This window comes from Phyllobates terribilis, unplaced genomic scaffold (genome assembly GCF_046119375.1).
Source record: "Phyllobates terribilis strain yellow unplaced genomic scaffold, ASM4611937v1 Scaffold_1__5_contigs__length_1240528914, whole genome shotgun sequence".
NCBI lineage: Eukaryota > Metazoa > Chordata > Amphibia > Anura > Dendrobatidae > Phyllobates > Phyllobates terribilis.
The window spans coordinates 905,214,150-905,240,874 of record NW_027362761.1 but is presented as its reverse complement, the minus strand read 5'-3'; the positions used below and the strand labels follow the sequence as shown (position 1 = coordinate 905,240,874).

Sequence of the window (26,725 nt, the reverse complement as noted above, 5' to 3'; positions counted from 1 at the left end):
AAAAGACAATATCAATACCCCTTGGAAGAGTGGTGGAGGTCACAGTAGCTTAACAAGACGGTTTTAATGCCCCTTCGACGAGTGGTGGAGGTTACAGTGGAATAAAAAGACAATATCAATGCCCCGTGGAATAGATGTGCAGGTCACAGTAGCTTAAAAAGACGATTTTAATGCCCCTTACATGAGCCATGCAGTACAGCATATTAAAAACATTATTTCCATTATTGGGGAGTGGGTCTCCTATAGTCTTTACCTATGCCTTCCAAGCAAAAGCTGTCAAAAAATTAGGACAGAGGAACTTGCAGTGCTGGCAACACGGACCACGGTCACCCTGGTGGTATAGTGGTGGTGGAGGCTGAGGATAAGGAGAAGAGCAAAAAACAGCCGAAATGAGGAAGCGTATACCCATGTGTGGGTGTGAAGCGGTGCATGGGAATACACCTCCCGAAACAACACAGTGGATTTGACTTAATGTTACTCTGCTGTCATTTGGTGGTGATGAGAAGTCTGGCCCAATCCAGCCCTTGTTCATTTTGATAAGGGTCAGCTTGTCAGCATTGTCAGTTGACAGGCGAGTGCGCTTATCAGTTAGAATTCCCCCAGCGGCACTAAAAACACACTCCGATAACAGCTAGCGGCAGGGCAGGCCAGGACCTCCAAGGCGTACAGAGCGAGTTCATTCCAAGTATCCAGCTTTGATACCCAATAATTAAAAGGCACAGAGGAATCACGGAGGACGCTGGTACGGTCGGCAAGGTACTCCCTCACAATCTTTTGAACTTTCCACTCCTTGTGAGAGTACCCTGCGACTCAGGGTCTGTAAGCTGGGCGGGTCTCAGAAAACTGTCCCAGAATGTTGACAGTGTTCCCCTGCCTCTGCTGGATTGAAGTTGCGTCTCTCTTGCCTTTACGTCTTGGTTGGTCAACGAACTGTGACCTCTGCCACTAGCGTGTTCAGATGGGAATTTTTTGAACAGTTCTGCAGCAAGGGCCTTCTGGTACTGCCCCATTTTTGTAGACCTCTCCACCTCAGGAATAAGAGAGTGAAAGTTCTCCTTGTAGTGGGGATCTAAAAGTATCACCAACCAGTAATGACTGTCACCTAACATTTTGACAACGCGAGGGTCACGGTTAAAGCAGCGTAACATAAAGTCAGCCATGCGTGCCAGACTGGTAACGGGCAAGACTTCCGTGTCCTCACCAAGATGACGACTGATCATTCTCTCCTCCTCCTCCCCCCTGTCCTCAGGCCACCCACGCTGAACCGACAGTATGACAGTTGTACAGGTACTACCGTCTACAGCGCATGCTACCAGCTCCTGTTCTTCCTCCTCCTCCTCTCCCTCATTGTCCCCCAATGCGCGTTGGGATGAGGTGAGGCTGGGCTGGGTGTAATCACCCGCTATGGCTTCTTGATCCATCTCATCATACTCTGGCTGCAATGCCTCCTCTTTAATTCTCTGCAGAGAGCGTTGCAAAAGACAGACAAGTGGGATGCTGACGCTTATGACGCCGTCATCGCCACTCACCATCTTGGTGAACTCCTCAAAGTTTGTCAGGATGGTACATATGTCAGACATCCAGGTCCACTCCTGAGGTCTTATGTGTGGAGTCTGACCTGAATATCGACGGCCTTGTTGCAGCTGGTACTCCACAACTGCTCTCTTCTGCTCACAAATCCTTTGCAACATGTGGAGGGTAGAGTTCCAACGTGTGGGGACATCACACACCAGTCGGTGTGTCAGAAGCTGCAAACGCTGCTGCAGCACAGCAAGGGCGGCGGAAAATGTAGCCGACTTCCGAAAATGAGCTGACAGGCGGCGTACTTTGACGAGCAGATCTGGCAACTCGGGGTACGATTTAAGAAACCGCTGAACCATGAGGTTAAGCACATGAGGCAGGCATGGTATGTGTGTGATCTCGCCTTGCCTCAGTGCCGCCACCAGGTTACGGCCATTGTCACACACGACCATGCCTGAATGTAGGTTCAGCGGTCTCAGCCACAGATCTGTCTGCTATTTCACCGCTGTCCACAACTCACAAGCAGTGTGAGGTTTCTCACCTAAGCTTATGAGTTTCAGCACAGCCTGTTGCCGCTTGGCAGAGGCAGTACTGCAGTGCTTCCAGCTTGTAACTGATGTGGTGATATCTGAGATGGAGGCTGAACATGAGGAGGAGGAGGAGGAGGATGATGCGCAGGAGCTGTACACTGTGGGGGCAACTCTGACTGACATAGGGCCCGCAATCCTCGGTGTGGGGAGGATGTGTTCCGTCCCAAGGTCCGACTGGGTCCCTGCTTCCACTATGTTTACCCAGTGTGCCGTCAGTGAGATGTACTGTCCCTGGCCACAAGCACTTGTCCACGTGTCCATTGTCAGGTGGACTCTCCCAGTAACTGTGTTATTGAGGGCACGGCAGATGTTTTGGGACACGTGTTTGTGTAGTGCGGGGATGGCACACCGGGCAAAATAGTGTCGGCTGGAGACCGAGTACTGAGGGACGGCCACCGCCATAAGGATTCGGAAGGATTCCGTCTCCACCAGCCTAAAAGGCAGCATTTCCAACACAAGCAGTTGTGAAATGTGCGAATTTAGGACTGTGGCCTGTGGGGCGTTGGCTGCGAATTTGCGCTTTCATTCAAAGCTCTGGGATATGGACAATTGAACGCTGCGGTGGGACGTGGACGTTGATGCTGTTTCTTGAGAAACTGCCTTAACAAGTGAAGACTGAGAGGAGGGGGCATCTTTTCATGCACTATGGACAGGGGATAGCCTTGCACGCACAACAGGGGGTTCTCTTACACGCACAACAGCGGAAGAAGCAGTGGTGACACCCGCTGACACTGGTTGTGGACCCTGGGGTTCGCCCCACAAAGTCGGGTGCTTTGCTGCCATGTACCTGATCATGTTGGTGGTGGTCAGGCTGGTAGTTTTGTCACCCCTGCTGATGCTGGCCTGGAAGGTGGTACAAATGGCCTTTTTGGGGTTATCAGCAGAGTCTTTAAAAAAATTTCAGACTCTGGAAGACCTACCGGTTGTACTGGCAACGTCCCTCTTGTTGGTGTTACGGGGAACGGTTGCCTGCCTTCTGTGTGCGGCCACCACACTGCTTCTTCCTGCCTGTTGGGGTACTCTGCCTCCCTTCCCCTGTGTGCTGCTGGCCTCGCTCTGCGTGTCCTTCTGCCACATTTGGTCAGTTACTAGATCATCCACCACCTCCTCCTCTTCCACTTCCACAGCACGGTCCTCCTCCTCAATTCGTGGCAATTGTGTCTATTCATCGTCCACCTCTTGTGACAAATTGCCAGCGTCGCCTTCCTGTTGCCGTGGCTGTTCAAATATTTGGCCATCGCTACATGGGATCTACTCTTCCACCACTTCAAGCGGAGCAGGCGAGGGGCCCAAATATGGAAATGGACCAGTGAACAGCTCTTCAGAGTGTGTGATCAGTTGCTGTCTGATGACACTCGGCATGGTGGGAGGAAGGAGCATCAGGGTGAGGAGGAGTATGCAGTCGAGACTCACGGCTACTAACACTTGACTGTGTGGAAGACAGACCGGAGGTTGTGGTGCCCAGGTGACTGGAAGTATTATCTGCTACTTAATAACCTGTTCACACTGATCAGTTCGCATTAGTGGTGCTGTTGTGTGCTTCCCTAGTAATTCGGTCAAGAATTGGGAGCGAGAATATGTGGCTGTTGGTTGTGGCACATTTTCACCTTGGCCACGTCCCCATCCTCTGAACGCACCATCACCAGAACGTCCAGTTCCACGTCCCTTGCCACGCGCCTTGCCCATTGTAAATGAAGTAAAATAGTTTACACTCGCACTATCAATGGCAAAAGGGTAATAAAAAGGAGATTTGAACCGTGAAAGAGGAAAACCACAGTTCTAGTACTCTGGCCTACACCAGACTCTTTTAAACAGATATATTGGTGTCTGAACAGTCAGCGAGACACTGAATATGATTTTTTTTTATGCAAAAAAGACAAAAAAGTGGATAACACAGAGATTTGAACTGTGGAACTGCAAAACCACAGTTATAATTTCCTGGTGTATACCAGACTTGTTAAAATAGATATATTTATGTCTGAAAAGTCATCGAAACACTCAAACTGTTTTTTTTTATGGAAAAAAGGCAAGCAGGTTGATAACACCCAGATTTGAGCAGTGGAAGAGGAAAAACACAGTTCTAGTTCTCTGGCCTACACCAGACTCTTTTAAACAGATATATTTGTGTCTGAACATTCACAGACACACTCAATTTTTTTTTTTTTGGGGGGGGGGGGGGGGGAATACCAAAAGGTTAATAAGATGGGTATTTGTACAGTCTGACAGGAAAAAAAACAAAAACAGGATTTAGTTGAAAAAAAAAAGGATTTTTCCTTGCCCCTGAGACCTGGGGCTAAGTCTAGAAATGTGACCAGCAGGAGCACACAGGACTGTGATGCAGTGTTTGTTGGTATAACCCTTGCGTCTCCTATACAGCCTGCCTGCCTGATATCTGGGATTGATATTAGTCCTGAGAAGGACTGTTTGTTTGATTTGGCAGGCTTTAGAGACCCTACTTCGCAGTATAAATCTCTCCCTAGCTCTGCAGCACTGACCCTACACTGTCTGATCCGGAGTAACTGTGTCCAAGATGGCGGCGCCCAGTTTTAAATACTCGAGGTGACTCTGTGCGGCCAGCCAATCACTGTCATGCCCACAAACAACATGGCTGCGGCATTACAGTGACTGGCTGGCAATCCCTGCATGTTCATTGGCTCTGTAAAGATCGCCAAACGTGCAGGGCTGAGACCTGTGCTCCCGCCCGAGTAACCCGGAAATGCTCGGTGCTCACCGAACATCCCGAGTAGTGAGATGCTCGGGCGAGTACCGAGCAGTGTCGAGCATGCTCGCTCAACACTAGTCGTTACGAATACATCTTGGTGGTGATGGACCATTTCACTCAATTTGCTCAAGCATATGCCACCACCAATAAATCGGGTCGAACAATGGCAGAGAAGATCTTCAATGATTTTGCTTTAAGGTTTAGGTTCCTTACGAGGTTACACCACGACCAATGAAGGGAATTTGAGAACCAGCTCTTTGCCAAGCTAGGAAAGTACTGTAGAATTCAGATATCCCACACAACGCCCTATCACCCAGAGGGTAATGGACAAGTGGAATGTTTTAACCGAACATTATTGTCAGTGTTGCGCACTTTATTAACTGATGAGAAGAATGACTGGAAGAGTTCTCTGTCAAAAGTGATACATGTCTATAACTGTACAAAGAGCAATGCAACGGGTTACTCACCCTTTTTCCTGTTGTATGGACGATCGCCAAGACTGCCAATCGACATGATGTTCAATACTCCGGTGTCAGAGATTTACAGAACATATCCGGAGTACGTTCGGAAATGGAAGGAACGGATGGCTGAGGCATACAACATAGCGTCCAAATTGGTTACGCAAGGACAGAGCAAGAGTAAGGAGTACTATGATCGAAAATGTTATGGAGCAGAATTGGCACCGGGAAGCCGGGTGCTAATCAAGAACGTACGTGAGAAAGGCGGTCCAGGAAAACTTTGTTCGTACTGGGAAGACAAGGTGTATGTGGTCGTAAGGAGGAAAGCTGATGACAGCCCAGTGTATGAAATCCGATTGGAAACTGGAGACAAGAAAGCCAGAATAGTCCATCGGAATTTACTACTACCCTGTGATTATCTCCCACCACAACATGACTTCCCAGAAGTAGACCGAAATCATCTGAGATCGACTAAGGGACCACCACAGACTGAAGCTCCGGAGGTGGATAGTGACCTTGAAAGTTTTGATGGAGAAGAACACACCGTTGTATTTCTCGGACCGGCATGGAGAGGGATGTACCATATTCAGGAGAGTGAACTAAGTCCTGAGGCTCCAGAGTTCGTACCAAGGAGTTCAGATGAAGTCCAATTCAGATCTGACGATCGAACACCAGCCCCTGAAGAGACCGATCGACACTCAGGATGAGTGGAATTACCAGACCGTGCAGAAACAAGCGACTCAGGAGAAGTACAGGAACTTACAGCAGCAGCTCCAAGACCATCTGAGGAAGCACGGGAAATGAGTGTGGCGGAAGAAACTTCTGTAACCGAAAAATCCTCCGGTGGCCCCTGTGCAGGAGTAGGCAACCACTCTCTTATATGAGCAGTACTTGGCACAATATACTTGAATCACTATGTACAGACAGAGGCAGCATCTTATTCATTTAACAATCTTCCCAGTTCATTGTTATATAAATTTGTGATTGAAGATAATATCACATTTGCATGTAGCTGAAAAGTGGGAAACTGGAATTGGTTACTGGTAGGCGCTTGGCACGCCAGTCCGACACTACCATAAAGTATCAAGAGACAAGTGCTATAACATTCATTTTCATGATTCACGTGACATAAGAATCTTTTTAGTTCACATAAACATAATAATGATAGCATTATGTAATGCACACGCCCGGGCTGAGCGGCATGTGCGTGTGATTCCACTGGACCGTGCCGGAGAGTGAATGCCTGGAGGGGCGTAACTAGGTATTCACCCGATCCGACCAGGGTCGCACGACGGCATACGACGCCAGTGCACCAAGGAGGAACCGAGCAGAGGGACCAGGTGCTACTCCAGGACAGACCCCGGACACGGCTGTTGACCCACACAGGGGAATACAGGAACAGACAGGTTAGGCTGGCACACAGACTGGTGGGTATAGTCAGGCACGACTGGTATGCAGGCAGCAGAGCAGGACGAGGCCGCCCAGAGTGGCGAGCGAGAGCAGAGCAGGACAAGGCCGCCCGGAGCGGCGAGCAAGAGCAGAGCAGGACAAGGCCGCCCGGAGCGGCGAGCAAGAGCAGAGCAGGACAAGGCCGCCTGGAGCGGCGAGCAAGAGCAGAGCAGGACAAGACCGCCCGGAGCGGCGAGCAAGAGCAGAGCAGGACAAGACCGCCCAGAGCGGCGAGCAAGAGCAGAGCAGGACAAGGCCGCCTGGAGCGGTGAGCAAAGGGTAAAGCAGGCTAGAACCACCGGAGCAGTGAGCAAAGGCAGAGCAGGCTAGAACCGCTGGAGCGGTGAGCAAAGGCAGAGCAGGCTAGAACCGCCGGAGCGGTGAGCAAAGGCAGAGCAGGCTAGAACCGCCGGATTGGTGAGCAAAGGCAGAGCAGGCTAGAACCGCCGAAGCGGTGAGCAAAGGCAGAGCAGGCTAGAACCGCCGGAGCGGTGAGCAAAGGCAGAGCAGGCTAGAACCGCCGGAGCGGTGAGCAAAGGCAGAGCAGGCTAGAACCGCCGGAGCGGTGAGCAAAGGCAGAGCAGGCTAGAACCACCGGAGCGGTGAGCAAAGGCAGAGCAGGCTAGAACCGCCGGAGCGGTGAGCAAAGGCAGAGCAGGCTAGAACCGCCGGAGCGGTGAGCAAAGGCAGAGCAGGCTAGAACCGCCGGAGCGGTGGGCAAAGGCAGAGCAGGCTAGAACCGCCGGAGCGGTGGGCAAAGGCAGAGCAGGCTAGAACCGCCGGAGCGGTGAGCAAAGGCAGAGCAGGCTAGAACCGCCGGAGCGGTGAGCAAAGGCAGAGCAGGGGGGACAGGGCTCAGTTCACACGGAACAGACAGGAAGGGAAAGGCAGAACCAGATACCCACAGGGTACTTGCAGAGAAGTAGCGAGTGGACCACAAACTCACAAACGGGAGTACAGTGACAACGAGCAGTAGTTAGGTACAAGTTCAGACTCTGCAGAAAAAGGAAAGGTACGGACATAGAGAAACACGGGAAAACAGGCTAGAAGAGTATACAGACAAGAACAGACACAGTAGCAAGATACAGGAGCGGGTCTAGGAATGCAGCCCCTAGAAGGCGGGAGGAACAGGCCAGGAGCGTGTTCAGACAGGACAGACAAGATACAGGAGCGGGTCTAGGTAATCGGCCCCTAGAAGGCGGGAGGAACAGGCTAGGAGCGTGTTTAGACAGGACAGACTAGATACAGGAGCGGGTCTAGGAATGCAGCCCCTAGAAGGCAGGAGGAACAGGCTATGAGCATGCTCAGACAGACCTGGAAATACAGCCTCCAGGATAGGCAGACAAGAGAACACAGAAGGGGACCTGGCACATTCAGAGTGAAGGACCACACTGAATGAAACACAATGCACAGGCATGGGTTAATTGGAGCAGCTGGTTTAAATACCAGGTGACAGACAGCAATAGGCTGAGGACGCACAAGGGGTGTGCCTGCAGCAGGTACAAAAAGCAGGAAGTAGCAGACACAGAGGCAAACAGACAGCATGGAGGGAAGCCAGAGAGACATTCTGTATTGGAGATCAAGTGCGCGCTCTTGCACAGTGGGAGATGGACCACTATGCAAGGACGCCACCAGGTATGTTACACATTATATTAACTAACATTCAAACCAAGGTGTTAATCCCAAAAGATTCATGCTATACCTTCCCATCTATTTTGTGCCCACACACTGACATTCACCACACTCTGAAGAATTATTAATATTGCACTAAATTTAAACAGGATAAAACTAGAAGAAACAAGCAGAAGCTGCCAAATTTTTCACAGCGGCCTTCCCTATTTCAATAATTTGGCACATCTTCCTAGATATGTTAGATTCTCTTCTCTTCTTTACATCAAGAAATATTCTACAACTCTACTGAATCATTTTTCTCTTTTTTAGATACCTTTCAAAAAATGTATTGTGAAGCATAAAAATAATTTAAACCACACAATAAATTTGGCATGAAACCCAATTCTTTGGCGAAAATTTGGCTAGAATTTGGGTACATTTTCATGAGTTCATCTTCCCCATTCTCAGAGGTTTGTAATGGATGGACCTATGGAAAATCTTGTGTACGTTTGACTTTTGGGGGCACAGTATGTGTGAATTACTTTTTATTATTTTTTAGGTAAAGGAAATCTGTGTGCAGTTTTATTCTATATTATCTGAAAGCAGAATGATATAGGGGCTTAAAGCCTGATTCCAGCGATATGTCACTTACTGGGCTGTGTGTTGATGTTTCAATAAAACTAGTGTTTTAGCAGCAGGAAATTATCACTAGAGGAATAGTTGTCTTGTGTCATGTAGTCCTCTTTCACTCTGTAACCCTGAATCCACCCCACTGATTAGCAGTTTTATGTCCATTTACTGGTTATACAGAAAGCTGCCAATCAGTAGTGTGGGCAGGGTTATACAGGGCTCAGCATTCAGAGAGCAGGTCTCTGTCACAATATCATGCTGCTCTCAAATTACATAGCAAAAAGTTGGTGACAGATTCCCTATAAAAGGATTATTCTCATGATGATAAATGGTTATAATTGAATGAACTGATTCTAAAAAGAAGCATCTTTGCAATATATTTGTTAATAAATCTACTGTACATTCTCAAGCATGAAGACATTTATAGTTCTATTATTTTCTGCTCATTGCCTAGTTACTGGCCATTGATGTCTTATCAGCAGTGGCCAGTTTCTTAGTTGATAAGCATTGAGCTTACATGCCATACTTTGTTATAGAGCTTGTAAATGTTGCCCCGTAGCTGTCTGGATCATTTTATTCAGGCTTCTTCAGTGCTACTGAGTTCCTTTATTGTTGCAGGGGCAAAGCTGTATCTGCTTGCTGCATCGAAGTGGAAACGGTTCGGCGAGCGGTACAATACTGCTGGGCCAAAATTTCTATATATCAAGATAATATCATAGTAAGCTGGGAGGCAAGGGAACAGTATGCTCCTGAAAACAATATTTTGAGAATAACCCTTTAATGAAATTACTCAAAAATATATTTATTTCTTAGAGATTGAACATCAAAAGAATGCCTCTACAAGCCTTAATCATAAAGGATAGAAAAGCAGAGTGACTACTCAAAATAAAGATTAAAGAATGTTATTTTTATTGATTATATATTCAAATACACCTAACATATACAGATTAAAACATGGATGCCTCTCGTGTGAGGGAACTGACCTGACCGACTGACAGATATATACAATATTATCACAGCCTTACCAAGGCTTTAAATACATCAAATAGACTATCTAAGAGTACATACAATTATATGCTGAATGTCACCAAGGTGACTATATAGCAATGAGTCTCCAAATATATGAATAAATCAAAATGATATGAAAATATATTACTAGGTAGTATGCTAAAAATATGCCACTCTTTACCATAGCAAAAAAATAAATTACAGAGCGTAGCAGCTTACCATTATAATGTCAATGCATAATAGCGGCAAGTGGTCATGTAAAGTGCAAATGCTAATAAGAGAGAATCATATAATAAGGAATAGAAACAAGTATACAGCCATATTTCTACCTGTATGGGGCTGTCTTCAGCATATAAAGACACTCAGTCAGCCAGGAGTCCCTCTGCCCCAACACACATTTCATGAATCCTTCCTTTTTGGTAGCTGCTATGCTCTGTAATTGATTTTTTTGCTATGGTAAAGAATGGCCTCTTTTAAGCATACCACCTATGAATATATTTTCATATCTATTTAATTTATTCATATATTTGGAGACTTGTTGCTATATAATCACCGTGGTGACATTCAGCATATAACTGTATGTACTCTTAGATAGTATATTTGATGTATTTAATGCCTTGGTAAGACTGTGATCATCTATAATATAACCGGGGATGCGTGTCTCTGTCTGAAGCCTCGACAGACTGCGCATGCTCGACGCACAGTCTGGCTCCAGACAGAAGCAGGCATCCAGCCGTTACAGGTAAGAGGAGTGTGTATGGCGCCGGAGATCGCGGTATGTGTAGACACTGAACGCATACCGCGATCTCTGGCACCATACTTACCTGATCGGGAGGAGCGTTGCCGCGGTGCCTCTCTTCGCTGGAGACCGGGGCATGAGTGAGGCGTCGGATCGGCGCATGCTCATAGCGCTATCCGGCGCCATTTTACTGAAGACACATTTTCAGTGTGTCTTCAGAAAAATGGCTCCGGACAGCGCTGTGCTTCAGCGCCACACTCCTCCCCCAGCCTCTGGCAGAACAGGACGCAGCAGCGCTGGAGCACAGAGAGGAAAGGTGAGTATAACTGTTTATTTTTTTTGTATGTGTGTACAGCGTGAAAGGGATGAGGGGGCCACACATATCAGGATTGTGGGATGAGGGAATCATGCATACCAGGATGAGGGGTACCACACATACCAGGATTGTGGGGTGAGGGGACCATGCATACGAGGATTGCGAGGTGAGGGGACCATGCATACCAGGATTGGGGGGTGAGGGGTACCACACATACCAGGATTGGGGGGTGAGGGGACTATGCATACCAGGATGAAGGGTACCACACATACCATTATTGGAGGATTAGGGGACCATGCATATCAGGATTGGGGGGTGATGGGACATTGCATACCAGGATTGGGGGGTGAGGGGACCATGCATACCAGGATTGGGGGTGAGGGGACCATGCATACCAAGATTAGGGGGTGAGCGGTGCCATGCATACCAGAATAGGGATGAGGGGTACCATACATACCAGGATAGGAATGCGGGGTTCCATGCATACCAGGATGCGGGGTATCATGCATATCAGAATAGGGATGAGGGGTACCATGCATAGCAGGATAAGGATGAGGGATTGGGTGCCATGAATATCAGGTTTCTGGGATGAGGAGGCCATACATACCAGAATTGGGATGAGGGATGCCATGCATACCAGGATGAGGGGTACCATACATACCATAATAGGTATGAGGGGTGCCATGCATACCAGGATTGAGGATGAGGGGCCCATGCATACCAGGATAGGGATGAGGGAGCCATGCATGCCAGGATTGGGGGTGAGGGAGCCATGCATACCAGGATTGGGGATGAGGCGTGCCATGCATACCAGGATTGGGGATGAGGGGTGCCATGCATACCAGGATTGGGGATGAGGGAGCCATGCATACCAAGATTGGGAATGAGGGAACCATGCATACCAGGATTGGGGATGAGGGGTGCCATGTATATCAAGATTGGGGATGAGGGGTGCCATGCATACCAGGATTGGGAATGAGGCGTGCCATGCATACCAGGATTGGGGATGAGGGGTGCCATGCATACCAGGATTGGGGATGAGGGAGCCATGCATACTAGGATTGGGGATGAGGGAGCCATGCATACCAGGATTGGGGATGAGGGGTGCCATGCATGCCAGGATTGGGGATGAGGGGTGCCATGCATACCAGGATTGGGGATGAGTGGTGCCATGCATACCGGGATTAGGGATGAGGGGTGCCATGCATACTGGGATTGGGGATGAGGGGTGCCATACATACCGGGATTGGGGATGAGGGGTGCCATACATACCGGGATTGGGGATGAGGGGTGCCATGCATACCAGGATTGGGGATGAGGGAGCCATGCATACCAGGATTGGGGATGAGGGGTGCCATGCATACCAGGATTGGGGATGAGGGGTGCCATGCATATCAGGATTGCGGATGAGGGGTACCATACATACCGGGATTGGGGATGAGGGGTGCCATGCATACCGGGATTGAGGATGAGGCGTGCCATGCATACCAGGATTCGGATGAGGGGCCATGCATACCAGGATTGGGGATGAGGTGCAATGCATACCAGGATGGGGGTGAGGGGTGCCATGCATACAAGGATGTGGGTGAGGGGCCCATGAATACCAGGATGAAGGATACCATACATACCTGGATACGGATGACGATTGTGGTACCATGCATACCAGGATAGGGATGAGGAGTACCACACATACCAGGATTGGGGATGAGGGGTGCCATGCATACCAGGATTGGGGGTGAGGGTTGCAATGCATAGCAGAAATGGTGAAGAGGGGTGCCATGCCTTCCAGGATTGGGGTTGAGGGGTGCCATGCATAACAGGATTGGGGGTGAGGGGTGCCATGCATACCAGGATTGAGGGTGAGGGGTGCCATGCATACCAGGATTGGGGGTGAGGGGTACCATGCATACCAGGATTGGGATGAGGGGTGCCATGCATACCAGGATGGGGATGAGGGGTGCCATGCATACCAGGATAGGATGGTGGGGACAGAATGGGGGCAGCACAAATACCAGGAGGGGGGCAGCACTTACCAGCATGGGAGACCATATACCAATAAAAATGCTCACCACCCGAGTGTATTACGGGTTCAATAGCTAGTATTGTAATGCCCTGATGGCGGCCCTGCCAGTATGGGCCATCCCTAAAGGTAACCCTGACATAACTGTCTTTGTTTCACTCTTGCTGGGCAAACTAAACCTTTCATCCAGTTCTGCAGAAGCGTAAAATGGACGACATCTTGTGGTCATTAGTTAGTACTTCAGCCCACAGGGAAATTAACACTTATTACCCCAAGGAAACATATTTCACACAACTATAACCATTAGCATCTTGCCTCGACATCTTCTGGGGGGTACAGGACCATTTATTTGTCCACCCTCTTACAACTACATAGAAGCATTAGTAAATTTGTGAAAGAGGGTACTATAATATTTGCATGTACATGAATATTGGACTCCCAGGGTGCGGCGCGTGCGCTGATCGCTGCAACTGAGTATTGCTAGAGTTGCAGTTCAAAGCAGCTTATAAAAGAGTATGAACTATGCAGTCAAAACAGCACTCTCAGGATGATTTTTGGAGAGAAGGAAGAAACATAAGGTAAAGGTAATGGAATGTATTACAAAAATTAATACATTTGCAAAGGCTAATCAATAATTATGTAAAAAAAATTATTTACTCATTACCAAGTGTTAAAGTTGGATACACACAGATAAGGTAATGTTCTGTGCAGTAAAACTGTAAATATTTCACCATGAATTGCAGAGGTTTTGCAATGTGGGTTTTAGTTATGCAGCTGTTTTAACAGGTGAAACATATTAACGAAATAAAAACCGCAAGGCTAAAATCGCATTGCAAACCTGAAGCCAATTGACAGTAAAATGTCAGTGATTTTACTTTTTGGTCATAAACTGTGCCACACTAAAGAAAATCTATAGAAAGAAAGGTATTTGTTATTGAAATTTGCAATGTTAAATTAAAAAGCTCAAATCATTTTATTCATTCTTTAGATTAATCAACTTGGTTTATATTGTTATATTTCAGATTAAATATGACTTTTTGTATGAGAAAGAGTATGTATGCTGCCTGGAGAAATGGAAAAGCCACGTCCACCAGCAAGTCTACACAACCTTTATTCTTTTGATCCTGTTTCTCCTTCCACTAACGCTGATGCTTCTGCTCTACAGTAAAATTGGCTACGAACTCTGGATTAAGAAACGCGTTGGAGATGCCTCAGTTCTACAAACTATCCATGGCAATGAAATGTCTAAAATATCTAGGTCAGTTTATGAGATACTTTCTGATGCCTAGAATAGAGTTAAGCTCTCATAAACTTGTATTGAAAAGTGACCTCCGACGCGCTCAACATACACTGGAGCGCGTCGGCAGGTCACGTTTCACAGGAGATGGACCGAGTGGCGGGGAAACCGATGAAGGCGGCGGAAGGTGAGTGTATGACAGGGGTCAGGGGAATTATATTTAAAGCACCACTCTAGCGATGCAATAAAAAAAACACTGGAATGGCGTTTTAAGCAGAAATCAGGTGAGACAGGCTAAAACCGCTTCATATTGTATACACTGAGACTCTGCAGTATGTATCTGGGAACATGTCACTGATCTATTACTGACTACATAGGATCAAGAGCAATGAGATGAGACTTGGCCAAATTTGCAAAGCCAAATGCATTATGTGAAAAATAATGTGCATTAAAGAACTATATCAGAGGGGAAAATTAATTATGATGAAAAACAGACAAAAATGGCACATCAAATAAGACAGATACAAGGCATACACAAAAGCCACTACATTATTCTTGAATAATAGCTTATGTGCCATAATAGATACAAACAGTTTTTTTCTGCTTTGAGTAATAGTCAAATCAGTTTCAAAGATGAACCATATTTTATTTTTTTCCTATAATGACTAGCATGGAATAACAGAAAAGCTCATCTTAATGTTTGACAAATGCTTACATGTACATAAAGAATGAAATCTCCATAGTAGATACATGTAATCAGTGATCTCGATTAAGTGCAATTTCATTCCTTTAGGAAGAAGAAGCGAGCGATCATAATGATGATAACAGTGGTTGTCCTTTTTGCAGTCTGCTGGGCGCCATTTCACGTTGTGCACATGATGATTGAATACAGTAAGTAACTATGATTTAGTGGGAATCACAATCTGCCAATATTGCAAACTACATACTCCACAAACAGTTATGATTTGTATGCGAGGAAAAAAAAACAATTGTGACAATTATGCAAAACCAAATGAGCAAACATAAAATAAATTCATCAATGTGTCTACATTTATATCCATCTAAACAAAACTCTTCTTTATTCAAGGTCTTGAGGATGTAGATTGAAATATAATCCACAGGGAATATGATTCAAAAGTGTTTAATGTTCTGGCAAAAGCTTGGAACACATATGAATAGAATGATAACTCCACATGGGCACACAATATACCAGCTTGTTCTGAAAATAGTGTAATATTACATACAGTATCTGCTTATTGTAACTATTAACACAGCAATATATACGTTTTAGAGCATGAAAGTGCCAGGAAAGATGCGGGCTCAGTGCCGCAGCCTGTATCAAAGGGGGAGACACGACATGTGCCGTATATATACAGCACATGTAGTGAAGGGATTAAAACAAAAGATCATTTTCTAATGACTCAGTCCCTTTAATTGTTGCTCTAGATCAGAGTTTCCAAAACTCCAGTCCTCACGGCCATCAATAGATCATTTTTCAGGATTTCCTTAGTATTGTACAAGTGATAGAACCTGTGCCATAACTATCTAATAGGTGCTGGTTCTATTTATAGGGCTCCTACATATCAGGAAGGAAGAGATATGCTTCTCTACATTGTAGCCAGGAGCTGAAACTGTCGAGCATTTGCCTTCTCCCAAAAAAATACACTGAATAAAGCAGCATTCATACATGTCCACTTTTTCATTTCATCTACTCCATTCTGTGCTAGGAGAGTCAGGACTCACCCCATTCTGCCAAAATATAGCTGGCCCAGAAATAACCATGGAGCACACCATTCATAATTACCCATTCTTTTAGTGCTAAGCACCACTGATCTACTCCGTAATATGAAAAATACATGCGATCGGACATTTTAAGGTTGCAATCTAAAACAAATGTCTGATCTCATCTTTTCCAAGATATATCATATTTAAGTTTATTTAATAAATCACAACATGCAAAAAAGTTAAAGGTCTTATTGGTTGTAAGATATGTTGTGAATGCCCCAATGATACATTTATATACATAAGTATAAGAATAACTTCAATATATTAATATTTAATAGCTATGTATATAATTATTAAGCCTCTCCCTGAAAAAGTTTTCCCTTCCTAAAACTAATTTTTAACCCCATCCAGCCGAGTACATTTTTTGTTTTTGCACATTTCTTTTTTTTCTCCTCTTCATAATGGTTTAACGCATTTCATTATTTTCTTACCTAATCAACAGTTCTCTGTCACTGGTTGATAAAGAGTGTTTTGACATCCATGACTACTATTTAATAGATATTAAATTTTGATTCCTTAGTCCTTTTGTAATGTAATACAATATCAAACACAGATTTATATCTTCTGTATATATGGAAATCTTATTCTTGAAATCAATTTAATTAAAGGGAATGTTTTGTTTAATAAACCCATTCAAACACCCTAATGGTTGTGTACACTGCGTCTATTGGATGCCAGCAATCCTACTAAGTTTTTCAAGCAGAAGATGCTTTAGGAAAACGCTGGTGGTGTTTTTCTTGAAGCTGTTTCTTTGGTGTCTTTTCAGTTGTCTGTGTGCTGTCTTTGCTACTGCAGTCTTTTTTTACTGTATATACAGGTGCATCTCACAAAATTAGAATATCATCAAAAAGTTATTTTATTTCAGTTCTTCAATGCAAAAAGTGAAACTCATATATTATATAGTCATTACAAACAGAGTGATCTATTTCAAGTGTTTATTTCTGTTAATGTTGATGATTATGGCTTACAGCCAATGAAAACACAAAAGTCATTATCTCAGTAAACTAGAATAATTAACAAAAAACACCTGCAAAATCTTTCTAAGTATTTAAAAGGTCCCTTAGTCTGTTTCAGTAGGCTCCACAATCATGGGGAAGACTTCTGACTTGACAGATGTCCAGAAGGCAGTCATTGACACACTCCACAAGGTCCCAGAGTTCTAGTTTTCATTTGGAAATCAAGGTCCCAGAGTTTGGAGGAAGAGTGGAGAGGCCACAATCCAAGCTACTGGAGGTCTAGTGTGAAGTTTCCACAATCGGTGATGGTTTTGGGAGCCATGTCATCCGCTGGTGTAGGTCAACTGTGTTTTATCAAGACCAAAGTCAGCCCAGCTGTCTACCAGGACATTTTAGAGCACTTCATGCTTCCCTCTGCCGACAAGCTTTTTGGAGATGGAAATTTCCTTCTCCAGCAGGACTTGGCACCTGTCCACACTGCCAAAAGTACCAATACCTGGTTTAAAAACAACAGTATTACTGTGCTTGATTGGCCAGCAAACTCGCCTGACCTTAACCCCTTAGAGAATTTAAGGGGTATTGTCAAGAGGAAGACGAGACACACCAGACCGAACAATGCAGATGAGCTGAAGGCTGCTATCAAAGCAACCTGGACTTCCATAACACCTCAGCAGTGACACAGGCTGATCGCCTCCATTCCACTCCTCATTGATGCAGTAATTGATGCAAAAGGAGCCCCGACCAAGTATTGAGTGCATTTACTGAACATACATTTCAGTAGGCCAACATTTTGGATTTTAAAATCATTTTTCAAGCTGTTGTTATAAAGTATTCTAATTTACTGAGATAATGACTTTTTTGTTTTCATTGGCTGTAAGCCATAATCATCAACATTAACAGAAATAAACACTTGAAATAGATCACCCTGTTTGTAATGACTCCATATAATACAGTATATGAGTTTCACGTTTTATATTGAAGAACTGAAATTAATTAACTTTTTGATGATATTCTAATTTTGTGAGATGCACCTGCATTGCTTCCAAATGTAAGCCCCCTGAAGAATGGTTTGGTTACGTCTTCTTTTTTCTCTCCGTTTTACGGCTTTCGACCCTGAAGCGATAAAAAGAAGTTAAAAAGGATACAAAACGATAAAAAAGATAAAAAACATATGCATAGCAAGTCATTTTAACATTGCAATACATACAGTACAGATCAAAAGTTTGGACACACCTTCCTATTTAAAGATTTTTCTGTATTTTCATGACTATGAAAATTGTACATTCACACTGAAGGCATCAAAATTATGAATTAGCACATGTGGAATTATATACTTAACAAAAAAGTGTGAAACAACTGAAAATATGTCTTATATTCTAGGTTCTTCAAAGTAGCCACCTTTTGCTTTGATGACTGCTTTGCACACTCTTGGCATTCTCTTGATGAGCTTCAAGAGGTAGTCACCGGAAATGGTCTTCCAACAATCTTGAAGTAGTTCCCAGAGATGCTTAGCATTTGTTGGCCCTTTTTCCTTCACTCTGCGGTCCAGCTCACCCCAAACCATCTCGGGTTCTTGTCTGGTGACTGTGGAAGCAAGGTCACCTGGCGTAGCACCCCATCACTCTCCTTCTTGGTTAAATAGCCCTTACACAGCCTGGAGGTGTGTTTGGGGTCATTGTCCTGTTGACAAATAAATGATTGTCCAACTAAATGCAAACCGGATGGAATAGCATGCCGCTGAAAGATTCTGTGATAGCCATGCTGGTTCAGTATGCCTTCAATTTTGAATAGATCCCCAACAGTGTCACCAGCAAAGCACCCCCACATCATCACACCTCCTCCTCCATGCTTCACGGTGGGAACAAGGCATGTAGAGTCCATCTGTTCACCTTCAGTGTGAATGTACAATTTTCATAGTCATGAAAATACAGAAAAATCTTTAAATGAGAAGGTGTGTCCAAACTTTAGGTCTGTACTGTATGTTAATTAATTTTAGGATTTTTTAAGTGCTTTTTCAGGCAGAAATCAGGCAAAATCCACCTTAAAAAGACCTGTTCACATACCTTAGTAAGGAATTCTCAGTTAGCAGCTACATAGAGAATTTCTAACTCTAAAGCACACATGTCAAACTCTGACCCGTGAGCCAAATCTGGTGATTATATTTGGTCCGCGACACCAGAACTACCACCCCTATGTGGGGCCATTATTCTGTATGGGAGACTTTGTGAGCCCATTATACTGTATGAAGGACTTTGTGGGGCCCATTATACTTTATAGAAAGCTGTGTGGGGCCATTATACTGTATGGTTGACTATGTGGGGCCCATTATTCGGTATGAAGGACGACGTGGGGCCATTATTCTGTATGGAGGACTACAGTATGTGGGGCCATTATACTGTATAGAGGACTATGTGGGGACCATTATTCTGTATGGAGGACTATGTGGGGCCCATTATTCTGTATGGAGGACAGTGTGGGGCCCATTATACGGTATGGAGGACTATGTGGGGCCATTATTCTGAATGAAGCACTATATGGGTCTTATTATACGGTATGGAGCATTATGTGGGGCCCATTATACTTTATTGAGGACTATGTGGGGCCCATTACTCTGTATGAAGCACTATGTGGGGCCCATTATACTATATGGAGGATTATGTGGGGCCCATTATTCTGTATGGAGGACCATGTGGGGCCCATTATACTGTATGGAGGACTATGTGGGTCTTATTATACTGTATGGAGCACTATGTGGGACCCATTATACTGTATGGAGTATTATGTGGGGCCCATTATATTGTATGGAAGACTTAGTGGGGCCCATTATACTGGTTGGCCCGTGACTTTGTCCAAGTTTTTCATTTTCGCTCTCAGTGTGTTTTGAGTTTGACATCCCTGCTCTAAAGGACCCAGCCTGGCAGGAGGACATGCAGAGCGAGGACAGCAGCACACAGGGGGAGGGAGGCAGAGCAAAGGTACCTGGGAGTTGGCCGAGCCCCTCACCTGGTGAGCACAGTACGACGTGGACAGCCATTTCCTGCAGAAGTGGCTTGGAGTGTAAAACTGTGAGTAAAGACCCTGGACTGCATCATTGGACTCTGAGTCATTACTGTTGCTCCCGCGCACCATCAGCCCCACCATCTGCACTCACTGCCCTGAGGCTATACTCCTCCCGTGGGGAGTTATACTACCCCCTGCTGCGCACACAACATCAGCCTCAGCGGTCTGCCCGCAGCGGCGGTTCTTAGTGACCCCAATCCACGGGTGGCGTAGTCGGACATTTAAACATTGCAAAACCAAAGAAACAGATCCGCCACTGGTTTGACCACCCTGAGCCACAGGACCGGGTCGCCGCCACGGAGACTACAACTCCTAGCATTACACAGAGACCCAGCTCCGGGTATTCCCCTACACACACGGCCCAGGGGGCGCGTCATATATAGGCAGGAAGGCAGGGTATATAGCAGACTGCAGTGCACATAGCACAAGAGGCTCCATTCCAATTCCGCCTTCTGCTGCTGTTAGATATTTCTATACAAAGGCCCAGGTCTCAGGGGCCAGGAATACTTTTTTTTGGATCTTAATCCTCATTATTTGCTTAAAAAGCAATCCAGAGAACACCGTTTTTTCTGCGCCATTTGCTTGTTGGCACAGCAGAATACAGCCAGGTCCTTTCCATATTAGAGCGTTGGAAATCCAGCTATTTAAAACTCTGTTTTCTCCGTCTCACGGATCACATATACGTTGTCAGAAAATACTGCCATTTCTGGCCTCCATTAAAAATTTCCTTTAGTGTGTCAGTGAAACAATTCACAGCAGTTTGCTGTTCAAACTACTTACCTACAGGCCAGGTATTTAAAACTCTGTTTTCTCCGTCACACGGATCACATATACGTTGTCAGAAAATACTGCCATTTCTGGCCTCCATTAAAAATTTCCTTTAGTGTGTCAGTGAAACAATTCACAGCAGTTTGCTGTTCAAACTACTTACCTACAGGCCAGGAATTTAAAACCCTGTTTTCTCCATCACACGGATCACATATACGTTGTCAGAAAATACTGCCATTTCTGGCCTCCATTAAAAATTTCCTTTAGTGTGTCAGTGAAACAATTCACAGCGGTTTGCTGTTCAAACTACTTACCTACAGGCCAGGTATTTAAAACTCTATTTTCTCCATCACACGGATCACATATAAAAACTCAGTCATTTGTACTGAGCGTGGAAGATACTGTCCTCCATTTAAAATGGGCAAGGCACATGGCAAGGCATGGGGAACTGGACCTGATAGTAATGACGCATGCAGAGGCCGAGGACAAGGCCGTGGGCAAGCTGAAAGTGTGCCACAACAAACACCCACATCTTCTCGCCTGACCTTCCTGTCCCAATTCCTAGGGGACCACAGCACACCACTATTGAGCCCAGAGCAGTGTAAAAAGGTTGTTGGTTGGATAGCGGATAATGCTTCCAGTCACTTAGCCACCACCACCACCCTGTCTTCCACATGGTCAAGTCTCAGTAGCCGTGAGTCTGGACTGCATATTCCTCACCCTGATCCTCCTTCCTCCCACCATGCCGAGTGCCCAGAGACAACTGATCCCACACTTGGACACTCTGAAGAGCTGTTCACTTTTCCATTTATAGATTCGGGCCTCTCATCCGGTCCACTTGAAGCGGGGCAAGAGGAGATCGCGTGTAGTGATGCCCAAATATTTGAGCAGCCACGGTCACACGTAGGCGACGGTGGGAAAGTGTCACAAGATGTGGACGATGATGAGACACAATTGCCAGAAAGTCAGGAGGAGGACCAGGGTGCGGAAGTGGAAGACGAGGTGGATGATATAGTAATTGACCCAACCTGGCAGGAGGACATGCAGAGCGAGGACAGCAGCACACAGGGGGAGGGAGGCAGAGCACCCCAACAGGCAGGAAGAAGTGGCAAAACGACCAGCCTGACCACCACCAGCATGATCATGGCAGCAAAGCACCTGACTTTGTGGGCCGACCCTCAGGGTCCAGGAACAGTGTCTGCACGTGGCACCATTGCTTCTTCCACTGTTGTGCATGCAGCCAATCCCCTGTCAATGGTGCATGCGAAGATGCCTCCTGCCCTGCACCTGTCGTTGCACACTCTCAAGTAGCAGCATCAGGAAGCACGTCCATGTCCTTGTCCCAGCGCAGCGTTCAGATGTCCATACCCCAGTCCTTGGAACGCAAGCGCAAATATGCAGCCAACGCCCCACAGGCCACACTACTAAATTCTCACATTTTACGACTGCTTGCCCTCGAAATGTTGCCTTTTAGGCTCGTGGAGATGGACGCATTCCGCAACCTGATGGCGGCGGCCGTCCCTTGGTACTCGGTCCCCAGCCACCACTATTTCTCACTGGTGTGCAGTCCCTGCATTACACAAGCACGTATCACAAAACATTAGCCGTACTTTCAACAACGCAGTTACCGGGAAAGTCCACCTAACCACCGACACGTGGACAATTGCTTGTGGGCAGGGATGGTACATCTCGCTGACTGCACACTGGGTTAACATAGTGGAAGCCGGGACCCGGTCGGACCTTGGGACGGAACACGTCCTCCCGACGCCAAGGATTGCAGGCCCTAGGTCAATCAGGGTTGCCCCCACGGTCTACAGCTCCTGCACCTCATCCTCTTCAGCCTCCTCCTCCTCTTCAGCCTCCATCTCCGAAATGACCACATCAGTCACAAGCTGGAAGCACTGCAGCACTGCCTCGGCCAAGCGGCAACAGGCTGTGCTGAAGCTAATATGCTTAGGTGACAAACCGCACAATGCTGAAGAGCTGTGGACAGCTCTGAAAGAGCAGGCAGATCTGTGGCTCAAACCGCTGAACCTACAGCGAGGCATGGTTGTGTGTGACAATGGCCGGAACCTGGTGGTGGCTCTGAGGCGAGGCGAGGCGAGCTCACACACGTACCATGCCTGGCCCATGTGCTTAACCTCGTGGTTCAGCGGTTTCTCAAATCCTACCCGGAGCTGCCGGATCTGCTTGTGAAAGTACGCCGCCTGTGTGCCCATTTTAGAAAGTCAGCTACAGCTTTCGCCTCCCTTGCCTTGCTTCAGCAGCGTTTGCAGCTTCCGGCTAACAGACTGGTGTGTGATGTCCCCACGCGTTGGAACTCTATACTGCAGATGTTAGTAAGGATTTGTGAGCAGAAGAGGGCAGTTGTTGAGTACCAGCATCAACAAGGCCATCGGTATTCAGTTCAGACTCCACACATAAGACCTCAGGAGTGGACATGGATGTCAGACATATGTACCATCCTCCAAAACTTTGAGGACTCCACCAAGATGGTGAGCGGCGATGACCCCATAATTAGCGTCACCATCCTGCTTCTCTGTCTTCTGAAACGCTCTCTGCTCACAATCAAAGAGGATGCATTGCAGGCGGAGCTCGATGAGATGGAGCAAGGAACCATGCAGGGTGATTACACACAGCCAAGCCTCATCTCATCCCAACGTGGATTGGGTGACAATGAGGAAGAGGAGGAGGAGGAAGGACAGGAGCTAGTTTCATGCACTCTAGATGGTACTAACTGCACAGCTGTCATACCGTCTGTTCAGCGTAGATGGCCAGAGAGGAGGATGAGGAGGAGGAGAGCATGGTCAGTTATCCTCTTGGTGAGGACATGGAACTCTTTCCCATGACCCTCGCGTTCTCAAAATTTTGGGTGACAGTCATTACTGGTGACACTTCTAGACCCACGATACAAGGAGAACTTTATATCTCTTATTCCTGAGGTGGACAGGTCTACAAAAATGGGGCTGTACCAGAAGGCCCTTGTTGTGGAACTATTCAAAAAACTCCCGTCTGAAAACGCTGGTGGCAGAGGGCACACTTCGTTGGACAACCAAGGAGTACAGGCGAGAGAGACACAACTTCAATCCAGCAGAGGCAGGGGAACACTGTCAAAGTTCTGGGAGAGTTTTCTCAGACCCTCCCATTGCACGGGCCCTGAGGCGCGGGGTACTCTCACAAGGAGTGCAAAGTTTGGGAAGATGCTGAGGGAGTACCTTGCCGACCGTACCAGCGTCCTCTGTGATTCCGCTGTGCCTTATAATTATTGGGTATCCAAGCTAGATACGTGGAATGAACTGGCTCTCTATGCCTAGGAGTGTCCTGGCCTGCCCTGCCGCCAGCGTTTTATCAGAGTGGGTTTTTAGTGCCGCTTGTGGAATTATAACTGATAAGCGCATCCGACTGTCAACTGAAAATGCTGACAGGCTGACTCTTATAAAAATTAACAAGGGCTCTATTGGGCAAGACTTCTCAACACCACTGAATTATAGCAGCGTAACATAAACTCAAATCCAGTGTCTTTTCTTGGGAGGTGTATTCCCATGCACCTTTTCACACCCACACATGGGTATACGCTTCCTTATTTTGGCTATTTGCTCTTGTCCTCCTCCTTCTTCACCACCAAATCACCAAGGTGACCGTGGTCCATGATGCAACACCCACATAATTTTTTTAAAGGGTGTTTATGAGGCCCATAAAAAAATTTTTTACTCAGTATGTTGATGTATACCCCCCAGGGGTAAATGTTTGTCAGCCCATACACTTAGTGCATGGCCATTACAAGTATAGGAGGCCCACTCCTTTCTAATGGGAACATTTTTTTATGAGGCCCTCCTCCACGTCTTTTCCAAGGGGCATTGAAGTGCCTCCAAATTTTTGGCAGCCTTTGCATTCACTGCATAGGTCAACACTATGGAAGACTCTCTCCTTTCTAATGGGAATTTGTCATTACTGTGGCCCTGTTCTATGTCTCTTTAAATTGTTAGTGGGGTTTTTCATAAATTTGGTCAGCCGTTAGACTCACTGCATACCCTATAAACAGTATAGCAGACCCTCTGCTTTCTAATGGGAACTAGTGTTGAGCGAACATGCTCGACACTGCTCGGTACTCACCCGAGCATCATGCTACTCGGGATGTTTGGCGAGCACCGAGGATTTCTGGGTTACTCGGGCGGGAGCTCGGGTCTCCGCCCTGCATGTTTGGCTCTCTTTACAGAGCCAATGAACATGCAGGGATTGCCAGCCAGTCACTGTAATGCCACAGCCATGTTGGTTGTGGGCATTACATTGATTATTTATAGTATTTAAAACCGGGAGCCGCCATCTTGGACACAGTCGCTCCAGATTAGCTAGTGTAGGGAAAGCGCTGCTGAGCTAGGGAGAGATTTATACTGTGAAAATAGTTAGTGTAGGGTCTGTAAAGGCTGCCAAATCAAACAAACAGTCCTTCTCAGGAATAATATCCATCCCAAATATCAGGCAGCCAGGCTGTATAGGAGACGCAGTGGTTATACCAGCAAACGCTGCATTACAGTCCTGTGTGCTCCTGTTGCTGAAATTTCTGGACTTAGCTCCAGGTCCTGGGGGGCCAGGAAAAATCCTTTTTTTTCATCTAAATCCTCTTTTTTTTTCCTCCTTCACACTGTACAAATACCCATCTTATTAACCTTTTGGTGTCCCCCCCCCAAAAGAAAAAAAGAAAAAAGTGTGTCTGTGACAGTTCAGACACTAATATATCTGTTTAAAATAGTCTGGTGTAGGACAGAGAAAAAGAAGTGTGGTTTTGCAGTTCCACGGTTCAAACCTCTGTAGTATCCACTTTTCGGCCATTTGTACCTAAAAAATCAGTTTGAGTGTGTCGCTCACTGTTCAGCCACAAATATATTTTAAAAAGTCTGGTATACACCAGAAAATTATAACTGTGGTTTTGCCATTCCACGGTAAAAAATCTCTATTATCCAGCTTTTGGTATTTTATCCGTAAAGAAAAACAGTAATAGTGTCTCCTGATTGATCAGACACCAATATATCTTTTTAAAAGAGTCTGGTATACACCAGTGAATTATAACTGTGGTTTTGCCGTCCCACGGTAAAAAATCTCTATTATCCAGCTTTTAGTATTTTCTCCGTAAAGAAAAACAGTAATAGTGTCTCCTGAATGTTCAGACACCAATATATCTGTTTAAAAGAGTCTGTTATACACCAGTAAATTATAACTGTGGTTTTGCCGTTCCACGGTAAAAAATCTCTATTATCCTGCTTTTGGCATTTTTTGCCGTAAAAAAAAACTGTAATAGTGTCTCCCTGATTGTTCAGACACAAATATATCTGTTGAAAATAGTCTGGTGTAGGCCCGAGAAATAGAAGTGTGGTTCTGCAGTTCCACGGGTCAAATCTCTGTATTATCCTGCTTTTGCCATTTTTTGCCATAAAGAAAAACAGTAATAGTGTCTCCTGATTGTTCAGACACAAATATATCTGTTGAAAATAGTCTGGTGTAGGCCCGAGAAATAGAAGTGTGGTTTTGCAGTTCCACGGGTCAAATCTCTGTATTATCCTGCTTTTGCCATTTTTTGCCGTAAAGAAAAATAGTAATAGTGTCTCCTGATTGTTCAGACACAAATATATCTGTTGAAAATAGTCTGGTGTAGGCCCGAGAAATAGAACTGTGGTTTTGCAGTTCCACGGGTCAAATCTCTGTATTATCCTGCTTTTGGCATTTTTTGCCGTAAAGAAAAACAGTGATAGTGTCTCCTGATTGTTCAGACACAAATATATCTGTTGAAAATAGTCTAGTGAAGGCCAGAGAAATAGAAGTGTGGTTTTGCAGTACCACGGTACAAACCTCTGTATTAT

The 26,725-nt window shown here is 45.9% G+C and overlaps 1 protein-coding gene across 1 annotated transcript in view; it reads left to right on the top strand.

Annotated features, from left to right (window-relative positions):
• The window catches only part of QRFPR (pyroglutamylated RFamide peptide receptor), a 325,429-nt gene that overhangs the window by 264,142 nt on the left and 34,562 nt on the right, over positions 1-26,725 (top strand). Inside the window, exons 4-5 of the mRNA XM_073655578.1 lie at positions 14,087-14,322; positions 15,095-15,192. Coding sequence (XP_073511679.1) covers positions 14,087-14,322; positions 15,095-15,192 — 334 coding nt within the window. The remainder of the gene's footprint in view (positions 1-14,086; positions 14,323-15,094; positions 15,193-26,725) is intronic.